We start from the raw sequence: 16,936 nt of genomic DNA on the forward strand, positions 1-16,936 counted from the left end.
TGACGACAGCTTAATTTTTTTTTAACAAAAAAAAAAAAGATTGGATAAAAGCATATTTGTCCAGCTGCTTTGGGAGCCGCAAATGTACTGTCAAAAATAGCGGCTTCACTTCCACTTGACACTGTCCTCAAAGATTTTTTATTTAAATAAGTAACTGCCTCACCTCAACTAAATACCTCTGGAAAAATCTTTGGTGAGTGGGTGGGGGCCTCTGTCAGTCCACACGTCGCCAGTCGGCTAAGTTGCATCCCGGTCCCGCACCTTCCGACTTTTTGATGTGATTATGGCGCAGCCCCAAGCCACCCAGGATGAAGGCTCACCCCGAGGGCGAGCTTTGCTGACTCAGCGAGGCTTTCATAGTCTTTGTCCTCTTTTGTTTCCCACCTTTCGTGATGATGCGTACAAGCACGCCACCGCAGACTCACCGTTTGCCTCGAAAGTTGTCAAGGTGCATTTTTGGCACCGATCATTTGACGTGGTTGACAATGACATCAATTTATTGCAGCCAACTCAACATTCAAATACCTAGCAGATCTGCATGTTCATGAAAATATGACCTTTGCAAGTGGCACTTGAGAATCATTGCACTCACTGACAACTTTTTTAATGCATATTTTGCATTTTTTTCATCAAATGTCAACTTTTGTTGCAAAAGAACATTGAAGTAACACACACGCACACACTGTGAGAAGGCGACAGCGAAAGGCCCCAAATCCTCCTATAAGCTCCTAATTGCGCCGCATTGTCCTGATGGACTTTGAACTCCAAATAGAGGACGGATGACACCAGACGCCATCACTCTTTGTGTCTGCGTTTGTGCGCGAGTGAGTGACAGGTCCTGGCTGGAGGTCCCGTCTTCCTAAAAGTATCACGAGCGATGGCTTAACGCATCAAGAGCCAGGCACCTGAAACTAATGAGCAGGACAGAAAATGGACATGTGTGGCCCCACATAGCTGAGAAAACTCACTCAGTTACTCACTCACTTACTACCACACTCACTACCTTCGCTATTTTCCAAACATTCTTTTAACAGACATAAGGTTGACATTACAAAAGCTCGTGTTGTTCCAGAAAGCCTTACCTTGGATGGTCGTTTTAAGGTGAAAAAGCTTACTAATAAGGTAGAATCTTTCTACACTTAGTCATGAGTTGGATTCGATCCCACGCACAAAGCGTCTAAAACTTTCTGAAGTCAGGCAAAAGTACCTTTGCACTACCCGTCCATGCCTTGAGGACACCAAAGTATATATATAATTTTTTTAGCAAAGCATGAAAAATGTATCTCCACGGTGGGTGTTCACTGTATTGTTAAATCAAGTTGTATATTTTTCTTTACAGGGAGAAAATGGAGATTGTAAACATAGTGGACGTTACAGGAAATTAGTCAAAATGAGACAACAAAGAGAGCAATCTGATAATCAGGGTCCCCGTAATAACACCGCACTCTTTATTGGGGCGGGCGGGGGGAAATTGCGCTATTTGTAATTAATGCTCAATTAAACTCCACGCAGTTGCCCTCCGCCAAATCCTTTCGATGAGCCCCCACAGCTGGTCTACATTGGCCCGAAGAGCTCTGGTTACCTTGTTAAGGTGCATGGGGGCTTCCACGCTGATCCCGGACAGCAGATTGCCTTTAAAAAAAAAAAAAAAAAATCAATCCATAAATAAATACATCAATAAATAGCGTGATCACATGCAGATGGCAGAAACATTTTGCCACAAACAATTAATAGTCTGAACTTTTTGGTGTGCTTTCTCGCAAATGGAGACCTTGTGACCTTAAGCGGTTAAGAGATTGCAGAGGGGACATTCCGCCGCGTGTTGACTCTGAGTCAATGGTTACGTGAAAGTTACCTCACGACCGCCGTCGCAAAGGTGAGCCGGCTGGCCGGCCGATGCCACCGACATGTCACCCGGTGTCATCTCCGCGTTAACACCTCGGGCGTGTTACGGGCGTGACAGCCAGAGCGAAATCGGCAGTGCAGCTGACAGATGGCTTCCGATGACCTCGCCGCTAACCCGCCGGTGAAGACAGCTGCTTTCATAACGGCGAGTACGCCGCAGAGGTTAACGGAATGATTTAATTTGTACCTTGACGGTATTGCTGTTGGACAGCGAGGAAGAAGGTCGTTTGAAGAGTCGCTTGGGAACCGTCGCTGACTCGGCCTCCCTGCGCCGAGAATCTCAAGGCTGCACACCTTGATAAAACCTGAATAAAAACTGTCTTTTTTAAAAAATCAACAAGGGTGTGTCTCTTAATTATCCATATATATTTAGTTGCTCAAAATGTCACAGTGGAATTTTCCAGAAAAAAAAGCAAATGAGCAAATATTGACTCTTTGTTTGATGAAAGAGGAGATAATGAGCCAAGAAACAAAATTTGGGAGTGGGTATTAATAATTAATAATACTTGTGCATTTTCATTAGAATCCGGGGCAGGCAGCACGGTTCCGAATGAACTAAAGTTTTTGAACGTGCTGGGCATGCCGATCAATAAGATCAAGCCTGGATGAGATGGACCGACAGCATTTGCTTGGACATGGAGGTGACACGTGTCTGAGTTCACATTCACTGGTAGTACCAACGTGTGCTACTGACTCGGCTTTCCTTGACGTGTGGCGTTTGTAGATGGCGAATGAATTCAATTTGCAAATGAACGCCGTTCGCCAGCTTTGAAGAACCTCCATGCCTTCGAGCGCTGCTCGTCTTGACAAACAAGAGCAAGCGCGCTGCCAATTTGATTTGGCTCCGAGGCGTCCGTCGTCACTACTTAAGGGTCCGAATTCAGGCCGGGAGGAGACGCAGGAGCTTAACCGAAGAGCCTCGCATCGCCTCGTATCTGTGGTGAGAGAGACAAAGATGTGACCTGCTTGCTCACACAAACTGACTTTCTGACATTTACAGGTCAAATCTGGCAGCCATGCTTTCTTTTGCGGCGAGTTTGTTCCTAGCGGGGGCGCTGCTGTTCGCCGGGGCCTCGGCTCAGACTTTAAGATACGGTAACGAGAAAGCCGTCGGTGGCATCCACCAAAAAGACACAAGTAACCGTTTTTGTTGTCGCAGAGACTTTGGACGAAGTTTTGGAAATGTGTCACGCCCACCAAGTGCCCGTGGAACATTGCGGTCAAGATCTTTACCGCCTCAACCATGACACCTGCGTCAAAGCATCGCCCCACGCTCGGACTTTTTCCGACGCTCAGGTGAGACGGCGGACGGACGCGGCGTAATGGTGTCTGCCCACTAATCCGTGATCTCCATTTTAGACTTTTTGCGATGAAGAAGGTGGCCAAGTGGTCACGCTGGCAAATCTGGAAGAGTTCAGAAAGCTGCTGTGCATCGTCGCCACGGCGAACCCGCGCCGAATCCACTACTGGGTGGGCGCCGTCAGAGACGGGGTGAGTACGACGGACGCCGCTCGGAACGCCACGTTAAGAAACGCTCACGCCGCAACGGTTCCATCAGGATGACTTTGTGTGGGTGGACGGAAGCGGAATCCTCCCTCCCGATAGCCCCTGGCGCCACGATCAGCCCGACAACTATGACGGCAACGAGGATTGCGTTTGGACAAACTCTTTCGGTAAGTCGGAGCTCCGCGCCGAGGTCCTCTCGGGTGAGGCGTGTCTGAAGCTTGCCGTCTTTGTCCAGACTGGGGCCAGTTGAACGACGGGCCTTGCGACTTCTCCGTTCCGGTGGTGTGTCAGTACCTGGTCTAGCAGGCGTCTTCCGCCAATCTCCCCAAAATTGCCAACGTGCACCAGCAATAAAATTCACCCAGCAAGCAACTTCTCACGTCTGTTGTCGTTTTTATTTGGGAAAAAAACGTTCACGTTCCAGATTAGACCGTCGGCGGCTTTGAGCTCCACCAGGGGTCACGGCGCCACGCAGCCAATCAACAAATCGCTAACTAACGAGGGAGCGAGAGAAGGAAGCCGTCACACCTTCCTCGTCCTGGAGCAGGTTAAAAAAAGAACACGCTCCTTTTTCTGTGTGCAAAGACAACAGGGCACTGTTGATGAATGGCGCTTTCTGCACGGTTTACTCTGCAGTGAAAACGCCTTGGAGTGACTCATTTTTCATACTGAAAGAAGAAGAAGGGAGGGGTGGGTGGGGGGGGGGGGGGAACGGGCACGGTTGGAAGACATCACAAATATTAGCCGTGTGTTTGAATGGGCCACCGAGAAAAACTCCAGTTGATGCAAAGTGGGCCTTTGTTAGTTTTGGCTTCTTCAACTGCACCTTTCACCTTGTCAAAGGAGCCCGGCCAAAATTGCATTTTACTAGCATGACAAACACTCACTTACTGAATACTTCATTCGCAATAAAAATTGCTTACCAAGTTTTTTTTTTTTTTTGTCTTTACTGAATAAAAAATAAAATAGCCCTGGGATTTTTGAACATGGAGGACATTGGGTAGTTGTATTTGTCAAAGAAAGAAAATAATTGCTATAAAAAAAAAACACAAAAAAACAAACACCCGCGTCACCAAGGCTGGGTGGGAACACGCCACGGCATGAGAACCTGTCGCTTGACAAGCGGCTGATTAATTAGCATCAATGCAGGTGGCCCATTTGATTTGACGTCAGCGTGCTCACAATGAGGAGGCGCGGTGTCAAACGACACAACAATGGCCGACCGAGGCGGTGCGCGCGGGAGCTGCCGTGTTTATTGAAGGACTGACGACTTTTTTCAACGCCTTTTCCCGTGTTATTATTTATTTGCCCGCTACCATGACGACATGCAGTCGTACAAAATCAACCATCTGTCATAAGGTTGTCATTCAAATTACACGTCGTGTATTTAAACCAACCCCATAACTTTGCCTTTTGACATTTAGCCTAGCTTAATGCTAACGCACAGTAAGAAACATCATAGACAGGCTAACCAGTAGCGTGGAGGTGCTTCAAGCAAAGTATGTATTCTTTAGCATCTGCAAAAACTAAGCAATATTACTGAGGGGTTGTAACCGACTTCCTGCGTGTCTGAATTATGCTGCCCCCTGGTGGCCGATGCATACACAGCAGAAAGAGCAGCACAATGTCAATTGAATGGAAGCAAAACGTGTGGCAAAAAAAATAAACAGTTCTTTACAATATATTGATTTAATGATATTATGACTGCAATGTTACTGTGCACTTCTACTAAAGTGTTATTTTACATCTTAAAAAAACACACACACATGGCAGCACTTCATCGCAGTTGTCGTTGTTCCAAGAGACGTTGATGAAGAGCCTCATCGGACTTGTAAAGAGGAGATGGTCCACTTTGAAGTGGGCCTGACACTGTCCAGATGCAAGTGCATGTGTGTGTGTGCAGTACTTAGTCCAAGTCTCTGCGTTTGTCATTCCAGAGTTATAAACGTGGATGTAAACACAAAAGAAAGAGCGCAAGAGGTCTGGATACAAAAGCGCTGATATGCTGAGCGTGCAAGTCGGAGTGCTGGCAGGAGCTCATCCAAGAAGAGCTTCCAGAAAAGCAAGCAGACTGAAAAGTCAAGTTTGATGATTTTTTTTTTGCCAACAACCGACATTGCTTGCAGCCATTAAATTCCTTCTTACGAGCCGTAATGACTTTTTGGCCTTGTGGAATGATATCATATGGTAGTGGTGAAAGTCTTCTTTGTTTACGTACGCGCGTGACGAGTCGCAAACGCAGCAAATAGCTGAGCTGGCTACGTCCGCGATCATGCGTTGACACGCGGCGTAATCACTGCAAACAAAGCTAAGAGGAGTCTTAGCAGATAAATTGTTAGCGTAGCCATTCAAAGCAGGAAAAGACGGAATGTGCGTCAAAACCCGCCACGCGCTGGCGAGGGTCATTGAGGGCCCCGACCCTTCCCCAACCCAAAGCAACCCGTTCGACGGTTATTGAAGAGGCGAGTGTCAGCGAGCGTCCCATCACTTCGTAAGTCTTGTACATCTTCCCGCAAAACGGGCCTAATGCATCCCGTTTGACCCTGCGCGCCATAAATCACACGGCGAGCCTCAGATCTCCAAAACCCTCGCGTGTGCGCGCATGTATGTGTATATTGCACATGTGTAAAAGGATTAGCACAAAAAACGGAGTAAAAAAAAAACCAAAGTCAGACGTGAAGAATTAAAAGGTTTGATTTCATTCATTCAATGGCCATTGTGTGTTCGTTGTACGCCGCTAGGGGGCAGTAACAACATAGGTGTGCTACAAGTCTTTTTGATAAGGTCATCACAATTAAGCTGTCATCATATTTGGTCAATTTTCACAGTTTTCAATATCAATGATTGGATTCCTTTTGATGACTTTTCTTATATTTCACAGGGCCCAACTCTACGCTATCAAAAGGTGGGAAGATCCCGACATTCCCGGCATTCCCGCACAGCTCGCAACCCCCCCCTGACAGCCTTAAATGATTAACGTTCCCATGCGGGCCGCTGATCGCCGCTCGCAGCGACCTCTCTTCCTTCTTTTTGGCTTTAATTAGCGCCGCACTAATTAGCGCGGTTGCTCCAAGAAGCTACTGGGGAAAAAGTTGCAGCTTCAGAGGCCTCGGGCTTCCACGCGGTTGGAATGCACGCTCGATAGGGGGCACTAGTGGGCCTCTTGGCTCTGTGTGTGCGCGTGTGTTTGAGATACAAAAACAAAATAAAAAAAAACAAAAACTAGGGATTATAGACATTTAAAAAGAAATATGTGACTTTTTAGGGGAGCTAAATCAGCAGGCTGGGGATAAATGACAGTGAAAAACGGGATAAATAAATACAGAAAAACCTGATAGAAAAACACAGCTTGGATATAATTAAGAAAAAAATAAGAATGAAAATAAACAATTACAAATCAGTCGACGAATCAGATTTGAAACGACGCTCTTACAAAAAATGGAGTTGAGCCATAATAATAATAATGATTACTATCTTTGTGCGGGCAACCAAAACAAAGTCACTTGTTAGGAAACATCCTCACCACAGTCGCGGCGGCCCTTGCTACATCTCGCTTACAAATCAGAGCAAGGGGATGAGGGGAAGGTTCAAAGGTCAAATCTACAGAGGGATTTAAGGGCCTTAACTTCATCACGGGGCAGCAGAGGCGACCTGCCGCCACCACACACACACATACGCACACAAATAACAATAATAGAAAATCTCGGGCGGGACCCGATGCCCAAAAGTGGCTGTGTTGTTTTTCAAGCTATGTTTCTCCCAGTTTAACTGAAATAAGTTTTTTTGCTCTCACAAAAATCTTTGGAAATACCAAGCCCATAATTATATTGTAATAGTTATTATTCAATTCAAATGTGTAAATGTTTTATTTTAAAACATCAATCCTCTCTGGATATTTTCTTCTCTAATTATTGAGTTATTCCACATATAATTACAATTTTTTTTTCTGAGTGAAAGAAAATAGTCTATGCAATTATTAGTTTGAAATATTTAATTTCGAATTCAGGTGAACCCCCCCCAACAAGAAAAAAGGATGAAGTAACTCGACTCCATATGCAGCAAAAGTTGTCAATCCGCGTGTGCAATATTGGAAAAAGATGAAAGATGCTACCGTTAGGTTCTCACGGACAGATGAAGACGACGACGGCGGTGGGAGCGCCCGCGTGTCGGCCGTGAGTGATCGTCTAACCGTCATCCGATACCGTCGACGCGGATCACTTTGCACCCTTTAGACGCCAGCCATGCTGACTTTGTATTTCGAACTTCAACTCTAACGTAGCGCTTGTATGCCAATCAATTTATATATTTATTTTTATGTATGTATTTATTTATTTATTTGGCAGGGACGGTTAGCATGATTGTGGTAAAGGCCTTTGTCTACTTGCAATTGGCAAGCTGCTGGATGGATGACGACCCCGTCCGCCTTTTGCACGCAAACAACAAAACAACCCCCCCCCACCACCACCACCACCTCAAAAAAAGGCAAGAGGCTTGCTGAGATCTTTCCTCTGCTCAAGCCCAGACACCCTTAATCCCTGCGTGGGGGTTTAGGCAGGGGAGAGAGGGCCGACTGGAGTTGTTCCCAGCCAGGCAGCGGGAGCCTAATTGGGGGCCCGCAAGTTGAATGGGAGCTCCACCCCGCAGTAGTCTTCATCAGCGTCGTTTGGGGAGATAACTCAAATAGAACCGCGATGAGTCATCAATTTGTCCATCAAACAAACGTCATCTTTCCCTTCTCTTTCTTTACACCCCCCAAACAAATGACTTTTCAGATGAAAAATCCAGTTTCCATTGGAGCTATGCGCTTTTCAATAATGAGCAAGGGTTGACACATACGTTTTGCACGTCCAAGCCGTAATTCACATGGCCGTGGGGTTATGCGTGCGTCAGGATGAGTCAGCATCCGCTCATTCGAGGATTCGATAAGTCCGCACACATCCAAAATATCTCCTCATCTTCTAAAACAAGATGACAAATCTAATATCGGCTTAGCGAGCGTCATGTTCGTACAACGTTTATCTTGTAAAAAAAAAAAAAAAAAAAAAAAAGACGTCTCGTGGACGCTAGCTGGAGTGGTGGCGTAATGTGGGGAGGGCTACCGAGGGACAGGTGAGTCTATAGAGTAATTGGTTTCCTGAAGAGGATTAACTTGTCTGCCTCGGGCCTCTCCCTTAAACAATATACAGGTAGTGTGTATCCTCGGTTGCCATAGCAACAAGAATCTTTTGGCACACTCTTTGTCCCCTTTGCATAGCAAACCTTTTAACGATACATTATACGCATGTTAATATAAAGAGACTTAAATATGTGGAATGTTTACCCAGGTAAGTTAGCGCCACGTTAGCATACAAGCACTAACACTATAAGATATCTTTGGTTGCGTCGGAAAACGACAGATTTTTGTGAAATATATTTCTGACGATATGTGGCGTAAACATTGTAACCTGAAGTCTGAATTGTTTGACAACCGAGCTGAGCTGATTTGTTTTTTTCTCAAATTGTCATGAGTTTGGGTAAATGGTCTTTGACAAAGAGTTTTTAGTAGGTAATGGTCATGCAATTCCAAAACTAATTTCCAACTGCTCAGAAAATAATTGGATCATTTTTAAAACATTTATAGTTAATACTTTAAAATAATGCAGGTCAATGCTTAGAAAAAAAAGTAATAATTTTGCGTGACACCATGCACCCTTGCTTAGTAACTTTTTGGGCATGTTCAATGCCCCAAACAAAGCAAGTCAAGCATTAGCTCCACAGTGCAGGAAATAAAACAGGGATGGGCCCCAAGACGCATCCCTTCCCTTTTATGAAGGGATTTACATTTGATTGACAGCTGCAAAGCAAAGTGACACATCCACAAAATAGCAGCTAGCCGCAGGGCTAAAGCAGAGCGCGCGAGCGCGCGACGTTCCCACCGTGCGGCTGCATGACAGGAAGAAACTAAACGCCCAGACCACGCACGCTTTCATCCACGAGTCGTGTCTGAACACAAATCTGGCGAGAAGCGACTGCATTCATGCGGACAATGCAAGAGAAACAGTTAAGATATAAAGAAAGAAATACCCTGAGCAGGTTTTTACAGCATTTATGGCACTTCTAACACACCAAAATCCATTTAAACACATAACATTGAAGAGGATTTAGTGTGCTGGCATCTGGTGGTCAAGAGTGGAATTACGCCCAAAAGGAAGGCAATATATAGAGACAAACTGGACAAGGAAAATCAGCGATCGATTGAGGCTGTGAACCGGGAACTGAGTCAAGATACATCATTTTCCCACCAACTCGGTGGAAGTGGATCATTTCTCACGACGCACCAACTGATGAGATGGGCTGGCCTCCAAAATGCGGGCATGGTGCAGCCATTTGGAGGGCGGGACCACTTTAAATCGGTTTGTTACCATGTCAAAGAAGCCATGATGGTCTGATTTACTCCAGCGCTGATGCGTCACAGGAATGTGACACAGTTGGTTTTGCCTTGCACGCCCGCGTCCCCAAAGAGCAGCGATTGTGCGGCGGCGCCGATTGACGGCAAGCCGCCCGTGAAAGTTGCGATGCTGATACGCCACATCAACAGAAGGGGCTTCTGCTCGAGCGTGAAAGCCAGTGTCAAAATATTAGAAAGAGCTCTCCTCGGGATGCACAGCAAACATGGCCGCCACTCTGCAAGACACTAAGCTTGGCTCAAACATGGCCGACATCCTTCTCCAGAGATGTTCTGGCAGGTAGGCAGGTAAGAGGAAGCTACCTTGCGGATGCGTCCATCCCATTGTTCTGGCAAAAGCAACAAAGAGTCGGGGCAACCTGTGATACAATCAGCCCCATTGGGCGATGGCTATCTCTGCTCTTTCTATTGTGGAAAAGATAACGAGGGCACAAAGTACTTAACTACTTAACTAGAATGACTACAGTAGCCCACGAATGTGTTTGTTGTGACTTCCATTCTGCCTTCCAGCAGCCAATTAGTCATCTGACAAGTTGGCACCTCAAGACAACAGCGCAGCACAGGCCCCGCCTCTTAAAGGCACCCGAATGGCCAACGACGACCTCGCCCTCTCATTTGTGTGCGACGTGGCCGGGTCATGTGAGGTTTCGCCGAGCCGTGTTTTTATTGCGCTGTTGACTTTGCGCCGTTCGTTGGCGTGCGTGTGCGCGAGTGGGGCGGACGCGGGAGAAAACAACAACGCCTTTCCTCGAACGACTGGCAAAAGACAAAACGGAGGCTGAGGCGGACTTGACGGACGCAACAATGGAATTATTAACGATGACGGGCCAATGGGCACGCTTCAATTGAGCTGTGCCCGCAAAGATTTCCTATACAACAATTGCGCATTGATTTGAGGAAATGGGCCGACTTTCTCACAATTCATAAATCTTCAGAAAGTCTCCTGGGAGGCTTAACCGATTGTCAGCTGTCACATCAATCACGGCATGGGCGGAAAACAAAATGGACAAAAGCGGGACAAATGCAAACATCCATAATAATATTATTATTATCTGTTTTCATATAAATATCAAATATCATATAATTACGCTCCATAAAGTTTCATACAAATTCCCACAAAATTCTGCTGAACTATAAAAATTCTTAAATTGACATTGAATGAGCACCAATGCATTCAACGGAAAAGGCAGTATGAACGACGAAATATCCAACAACACGAATCAACCGACTAGCCAAGCGTTGAGATCCAACTATCCGCGGGGAAAGCTGACTATTCCGCACGATCAATATTATCTAAGCAAAAAGCTGATTGTTATGACTTATGATGAGCTCACAGTTGATGGCGCAATTATGCGCCGTGCATAGCGCATCTCTTCAACGACATAATTGACTAACCTCGCCTCATCCGACACGAGTTAATCCCGGCGTACTACCGAGAAGCTTTTATGCATTCTGAGCCGGTGTCGCTGCGCTGTGCAGGGCGGGGTTGGGGGGTGTCAGCCTCTAAGTGCCCCCCCTGAGAGCGGCCCGGGCCAAGGAGCCGCCGACCTGCCAATTACCCCCGCCGGTCGGTCGAACGAAAAAAACCGCGGCCGAGTCGGAACGCACACAAACGTGCGCGCAGACGGTGCGTAGGTGGAGGGGGACATCATGGATATGTATGACACACGCGCTGGCGCAGCGCCGTGATTTCCCCCGGTAGCCGCGCTAAGCCCCGCACGGGCCGCGGATTTGTCTGACACCTTGTTTAACACAGATGTCAAAAAAAAAAAAATGCAGCTTACAATAGGTGGGACGACGTTTGACAGAGGTGCTCATCTCTCGCCCCACTTTGATTGACAGCGGGAATGCGGCGGCCGTTTACGGAGCTTCCGCTTAGTGAGCAAGTGCGGACAGAGCTGCGAAGGAGAGCGCCCGTTGCGGGAGGCTTACGGGGTCAAGGGAGGCTTCTCGCATGCGAATTTGCCACCGTTTTTTTTTTTTTTTTATTCCATTCCCGTCTCGACAGGCCGGACCGCATTCTTGGAGTTGTTACGCTTGGCTATGCTTTTGTAGTGTCCATGCTGGAAAAAAAGTAACTTTGAAAATTTCAAATGCATGCGCTGGCGTCTAAAAAAGACAGGGACAAAACGACGAGCTCAAACGGAACCCAAAATTTGAGGATGAAAATTATTTCAGCTCGCAAAATTCAACATCCGGCAGCAAAGCGTCACTTCCGAGAAGCCAGACCAAAGCAATCGACTTGAAAGTGTTTCCCGTGGCGAATTACAGGTAGACAGAGCCTGAGGTCAACTCTCTGACCTTTGACCTCAGCGCTCAAAGTCCCGCCTGGAATCTTGTCCAATACGGAAGCGTATTGCCGGCAGGTGCTTTGTTGACAAAAAATGTTCAGCTCATCTGTTGGGTCTTCATTATTGCCCAGTGTAACGGGCAGACCCGCCACGCACTGAAGACTTTGCCGACAAAGCACCTGTCAAGTTTCCGCTCGGCATCATTTGCCGGCTCCAAATTGGTTGGAAAAGAAGACGAGCCGGGAAGCGGGCGGGGCGGCGCAGGTAATTATGCAGCCGGCCCGAGTCGTGGCGGCGGTGACATGAGAGCTCAAGCCCAGAGATGGGGCTTGTTAGCGGGCAGCTCCATTAAGGCTCGCGATCTCCATTCTCCCGCTTTGTCCTAAATTGGCTTCTTCCTGACCCTCCTCCGCCGCCGCCCTCCCCACTTAGCCCGCGCCGGCGCGCTCATGTATATGCATCGCAAATCCCCCGCAGACACGGGCAAATGCGCTAGCCCGGCCCAACTAAAAAGCCACGCGGAGTTTTGGGTCAAGAGTCGGCCCCTCGCCGGCGTTTAATCACATGGAGGTAGCGGCACCGGGCGAGGAGACTCGGGGGCGCCCGACGGCGCCTCTCCCGCCGGTTATTATCTCGCCGTGGTGGTCGGGCCTCCTGTCTGCTGGAGGAGTCAATTAGAGGAGGTGGGAAGTTTTCAAACAAGTCAAGAATGGCAAAAGTGTCGCCCAATTGAAACACGGAGAAACGGAATGACCCAAAAGTCGTTTAACGTCGGAGCTCCAGCCAACAAATGAAAATAACAATTATATTCGTGATGCTCCTGAAATTAAAACTAATGGCGATCCTATAATCCGCCGGCCCTACCTCCTAGTGGTCAAAAGTGGCATTGCCAATTCATGTGGAGGGTCAAAGGTCAGACAATGCAGCTTTTGAGATGATGAAAGACGTTTTTGAAAGCTCATTTTTGAAGGGCCAAGTTGCGTTTTCTGAGCGTAAACTCGGAGGAGCGAATCCTGCCCGCGATGACAGGGTGGAAGCCAAGACGGAAAGGTAAGCGCCATTTTAGCTTTTTTCTGGCTGGCCTACATACCGCAAGAGTGACTCAAACGCTCACTTCGGATTCCGCGGGCGGCATCTCTTCTTCTTCTTTTTTAATGGCCTCCATTTGAAACAACTACAGGGCCCGGCCGCTTCGAAAATTATATTACAGACGCTTGAGTGGCTCGGCTCCAACGCGACTTGTGTTAGCGCCGCCGACCGCACTCGACTGTTTTTAAGCCGCGCGGCCGCACTACAACGGCTGGCCCGGCGCTCGGCTGTTAAAAGAGGGGGGCGGGAAAAAAAATAGAAGAGGGCTGATATCGGAGACGGGTTATTACACACCAATGTGTTTGCGTGATGAGGTGCAGATGGCGCCGGCAAACCGACGCTTGACGGGCTCCTGTCCGCGAGAACGCCGCCTCGAGATTCCCATCGTACTTTGTTGTTGCTGAAAAAATCTTACGCTCAAGACAATTGGGATTTTTTTGGGGTGTGCGACTTTGTCCAACGAATATCGTCCGATTGCACCGGCGGTGCTTGAAAGCGGTGGACGCGAGCGCGGCGGCCCCCTAATGGAGCTTGCGGCCTGCGCGCGGCTTGCGCGGGGCTTGTGTGCTTTTCCAGCTGCTTGTGGGAAAAGCCCGACGTTCCTCCCCCCTACCCGCCCGCTAGTGACGAAGATGCAAAGCGATCGATCGCTCGGCGGCAGCGCCCCTCCCGGCCGACGTTTGCGGTCTGCCCGACGCCCACGGAACCTGATATTATCCCAGTTTAGCCGCGTTTATTCGCATTCTCACGGCGGCCGGGACACACGATCTGCCATGAAATGTTGGCGCGCGGCGAGAATTTGTCCACTTAAGTGCGCTAAATGACATGCTAGCGGAAGGCCGGCCCGGGATCAAAGCGGGCCTTTCAAGGTCCGTTCTGGAGCGGCTCGGACGTGCCTCCGATCTTCACGCCGCGGCCTCGCTAACGACCCCCTGCGACGGCGAGTCATGAAAGATTCACGGAGGCTCGACATCCGCTTTCCTAATGGGAACGCAATGAGGGTGTAAAGTAGCTCTGAATCTTTCAGCGTGGAAATCCCACCGCATGCCCGAGGCGCAGATTTCTCCTGGAGGGTTTCGTTGGTTTAAAAGCGTCTCACGACGATGACAAGAAATCTGAGACGCGGCTTACGCGGATTCACTAAAAAGCCTCTTTGAACGTTAGCCTCATTTGGTGTCACTAGCGTGGGCTAACTCCATTTTTTGTCATTTTGAAGTTAGGCGCGACAGAGAATATTTTGTCGTACGGCGTAGTCCTTTGCGAGATATCGCCAAAACATTTGGAATGTCGATATTGTTGCGATGTTTGGAAAATTGTCAATGAGGACTAATACGTTCAAAGATTTTTGTTAGCTAAATGCTATGGCAAACTAAAATGCTGTTTGGGTTTCATTCTAAGCTGAAAATGAAATGATTCCAAAAACTTCGCTGGGCTCACGTGCGTGTGCACATCTCGTTGTTTTGACTGCTGGCGTGAGAGAGTTGCAACTCTGCCAATCAAGCAAACGATGCGTGTTGACGGAGCCCGGTGACGGCTGTCACTCTCGACTTAACTGTTATTACTGCAGCTGACACACTCGCGCTACCGTAAAACGTTGTCGTCAACCCTCGGAAGGAAACGGGACAAACGTTCGACTCGAGACCGTGATGTCACGTTGTTTTCCAACGAGTCGTGTCAAGTTCCATTTCGAGGTGCTGAAAAGTATGGGAAGTTTTGAAACGTACGAGAACGCCGTCAAAGTAGCACCACCGGGGAAATGGATCGACGGAGCGCATTTGGAGAAAGTCGCAAACTAGAAATAAAAACAAAACAAAAAAAAAAAACAGAGCGAGATAATTGATTTGGTGAGTCAAGCAGGAGAAGAGCACCAGCTGTGTTTATATGACCTTTGACCCCCCGAGGCCACTCCAATCTCAACAAGAGCTCGGCCTGACACACGCGCGCACACGCCATTACTGGACCCTCCCCAATTAAGAGACAGCAAAGGTCAGAGCAGCTGAGAGCAGCAAACAGACATTGGAAGTGGAGAAACGCACCTGGAGGACCCCGCCCCCCCCTCCCCCAAAAAATTGCCTGTATTTTATATACAATTAGGCACTTGCTTGATGTGGCGCAACTTCTTGATCTGGCTTTAGGGAGGAAGCTGTTTAGGAAAGCTGAGGGAAAAGGTCAGAGTTTTTTTTTTTTTTGTGGGGGGGGGGGGAGCGAGGAGGGTGTGTCGGGCAAGGCTGAGAGCTTTTCTCAGGTAGGTCTGCCCAAACACGACGGCCTTGTTTACCTGTCAGCTTTTGTGCGGCCCTCCCACGGCAGACAAAGGAGGTAGGAGGGCGCAGCTCCTCGGACCACCGGTGGAGACGCAGACCGACGGAGGAGAGCGTCGTGTTTGTCTTCACGCACGCATGCTTCAAAATCCTGACCTATGTGTGTGTGCGTGGGGGGGGGGGGGGGGGGGGGCAAACACGCATGTTATATTGCTAGTGTATGAAAGTGACCCAAAGTGCACGTTGTGTTTGTTGCTGGGCGGGGTTCGTGTACAAATGCAAACACGAGTGACTAAGTCACGCTCGGACAATGCAAGTGGCTCGCCTCACGTTTGTGAGTATTTTTGACGGGACGTTTAGTTTCCATTTGAGTTGGAAATTTGGCTCGTTTGAACAGCAGCTTTGTTCGTTTGTATTTGATGGTGAAATCAAGTCATCCAAATCAATGAGCCTTCAAAGCAGTTCCATTTGGATGCCACCCCCCCCAAAAAAAAATTCCGACATGAGCGAGAGAGCGAGACAACTACTGTGGGAAAACGCTCTTAACCTGGATGAAGATAAGCAGACGCAAGAGCTCCTCCTCCTCCTCCTCCTCCTTCTTTCCAGGCCGTGCATGCATGTGTCATATACAGCCGTGTCCGAACGGCTGGCTCGGCGTGGCAGCGTGGGAAAAGTGCAATCATGGAAAAGAAAACTATATTGTGTTCTCATTTAAAGGCACCCCCGTTGACATTTGAAATATGAATACAAAATGAGCCACGTCACAGCTGACGGCTCGGTGGCTGTCAATCATAGCTGTCTCCATAGCAACAATTGGCAGCCTCCCCCCCCCTTCCCGAGACATGTACTCTGGTGCTCGTGCAAAGTAGCTCTTCCGTTTTTATCTGAGCGCGGAGATAAAAGTGCCAGGCCGCCATTCCCATACCTGGAGCGCCTGGAATTTCCAGAGAAGGGCCGTAAATTGTACACACCACGTTGTCCTCTTCCCTCCTCCCGCCGCTCGCAACAAGAAGAAGACGAGCTCGTTGACTTCTGAAAAACACATCCATCACTTTGCTTCTAAGGGAGGATGTGCGGATGAAGCCTGCCTGCTTGCATGCGTGCATGGCGTGAGAGCGTGCATAAATAAGTGATGGACGGGCCCGGCTCATGACTTTGTCCAGCAACTTCCCAGATGAAATGAGACCAAAAGACAAATGTGAATTATGCGCCTGACCTTTTCAACGGCAGCTGATGTTCCGCTATTGAAAAAGGGGGGGGGCGAGTGCTTGCACAAAAACATCTAAAGTAAAGGAGAGCTCAGTGGCAAAACACTCCACAAAGATGGCCGACACGGTGTCACGCTGAACAACAAAGATGGCCGACACGGTGGCCGGTTGCCGTCTTGCAAGAAAACAATAAGAATAGCTGCTCTACGACAACACACTTGTTGCTGTCGC

The 16,936-nt window shown here is 48.2% G+C and overlaps 1 protein-coding gene and 1 long non-coding RNA gene across 2 annotated transcripts; one reads left to right on the forward strand and one right to left on the reverse strand.

Moving 5' to 3' along the window:
* Positions 1-1,350: 1,350 nt before the first annotated feature.
* Positions 1,351-16,855, reverse strand: LOC147042993 (uncharacterized). Its single transcript, XR_015068707.1, has 4 exons — positions 16,423-16,855; positions 2,093-2,840; positions 1,856-2,015; positions 1,351-1,632 (listed from the first exon to the last, which is right to left on the reverse strand). It is a non-coding gene; the product is annotated as an uncharacterized LOC147042993 (long non-coding RNA).
* LOC147042994 (C-type isolectin Sp-CL4-like) lies at positions 2,793-3,778 on the forward strand. The gene is made up of 6 exons (XM_085936013.1): positions 2,793-2,845; positions 2,906-3,000; positions 3,065-3,201; positions 3,265-3,396; positions 3,464-3,578; positions 3,647-3,778. Exons 2-6 carry the CDS (start codon positions 2,922-2,924, stop codon positions 3,712-3,714), a joined length of 531 nt encoding a protein of 176 aa, XP_085792139.1. The 5' UTR covers positions 2,793-2,845; positions 2,906-2,921; the 3' UTR covers positions 3,715-3,778.
* Positions 16,856-16,936: the final 81 nt, after the last annotated feature.

This window comes from Syngnathus leptorhynchus, chromosome 17 (assembly GCF_054491065.1).
Source record: "Syngnathus leptorhynchus isolate UIUO chromosome 17, UIUO_Slep, whole genome shotgun sequence".
Lineage (NCBI taxonomy): Eukaryota > Metazoa > Chordata > Actinopteri > Syngnathiformes > Syngnathidae > Syngnathus > Syngnathus leptorhynchus.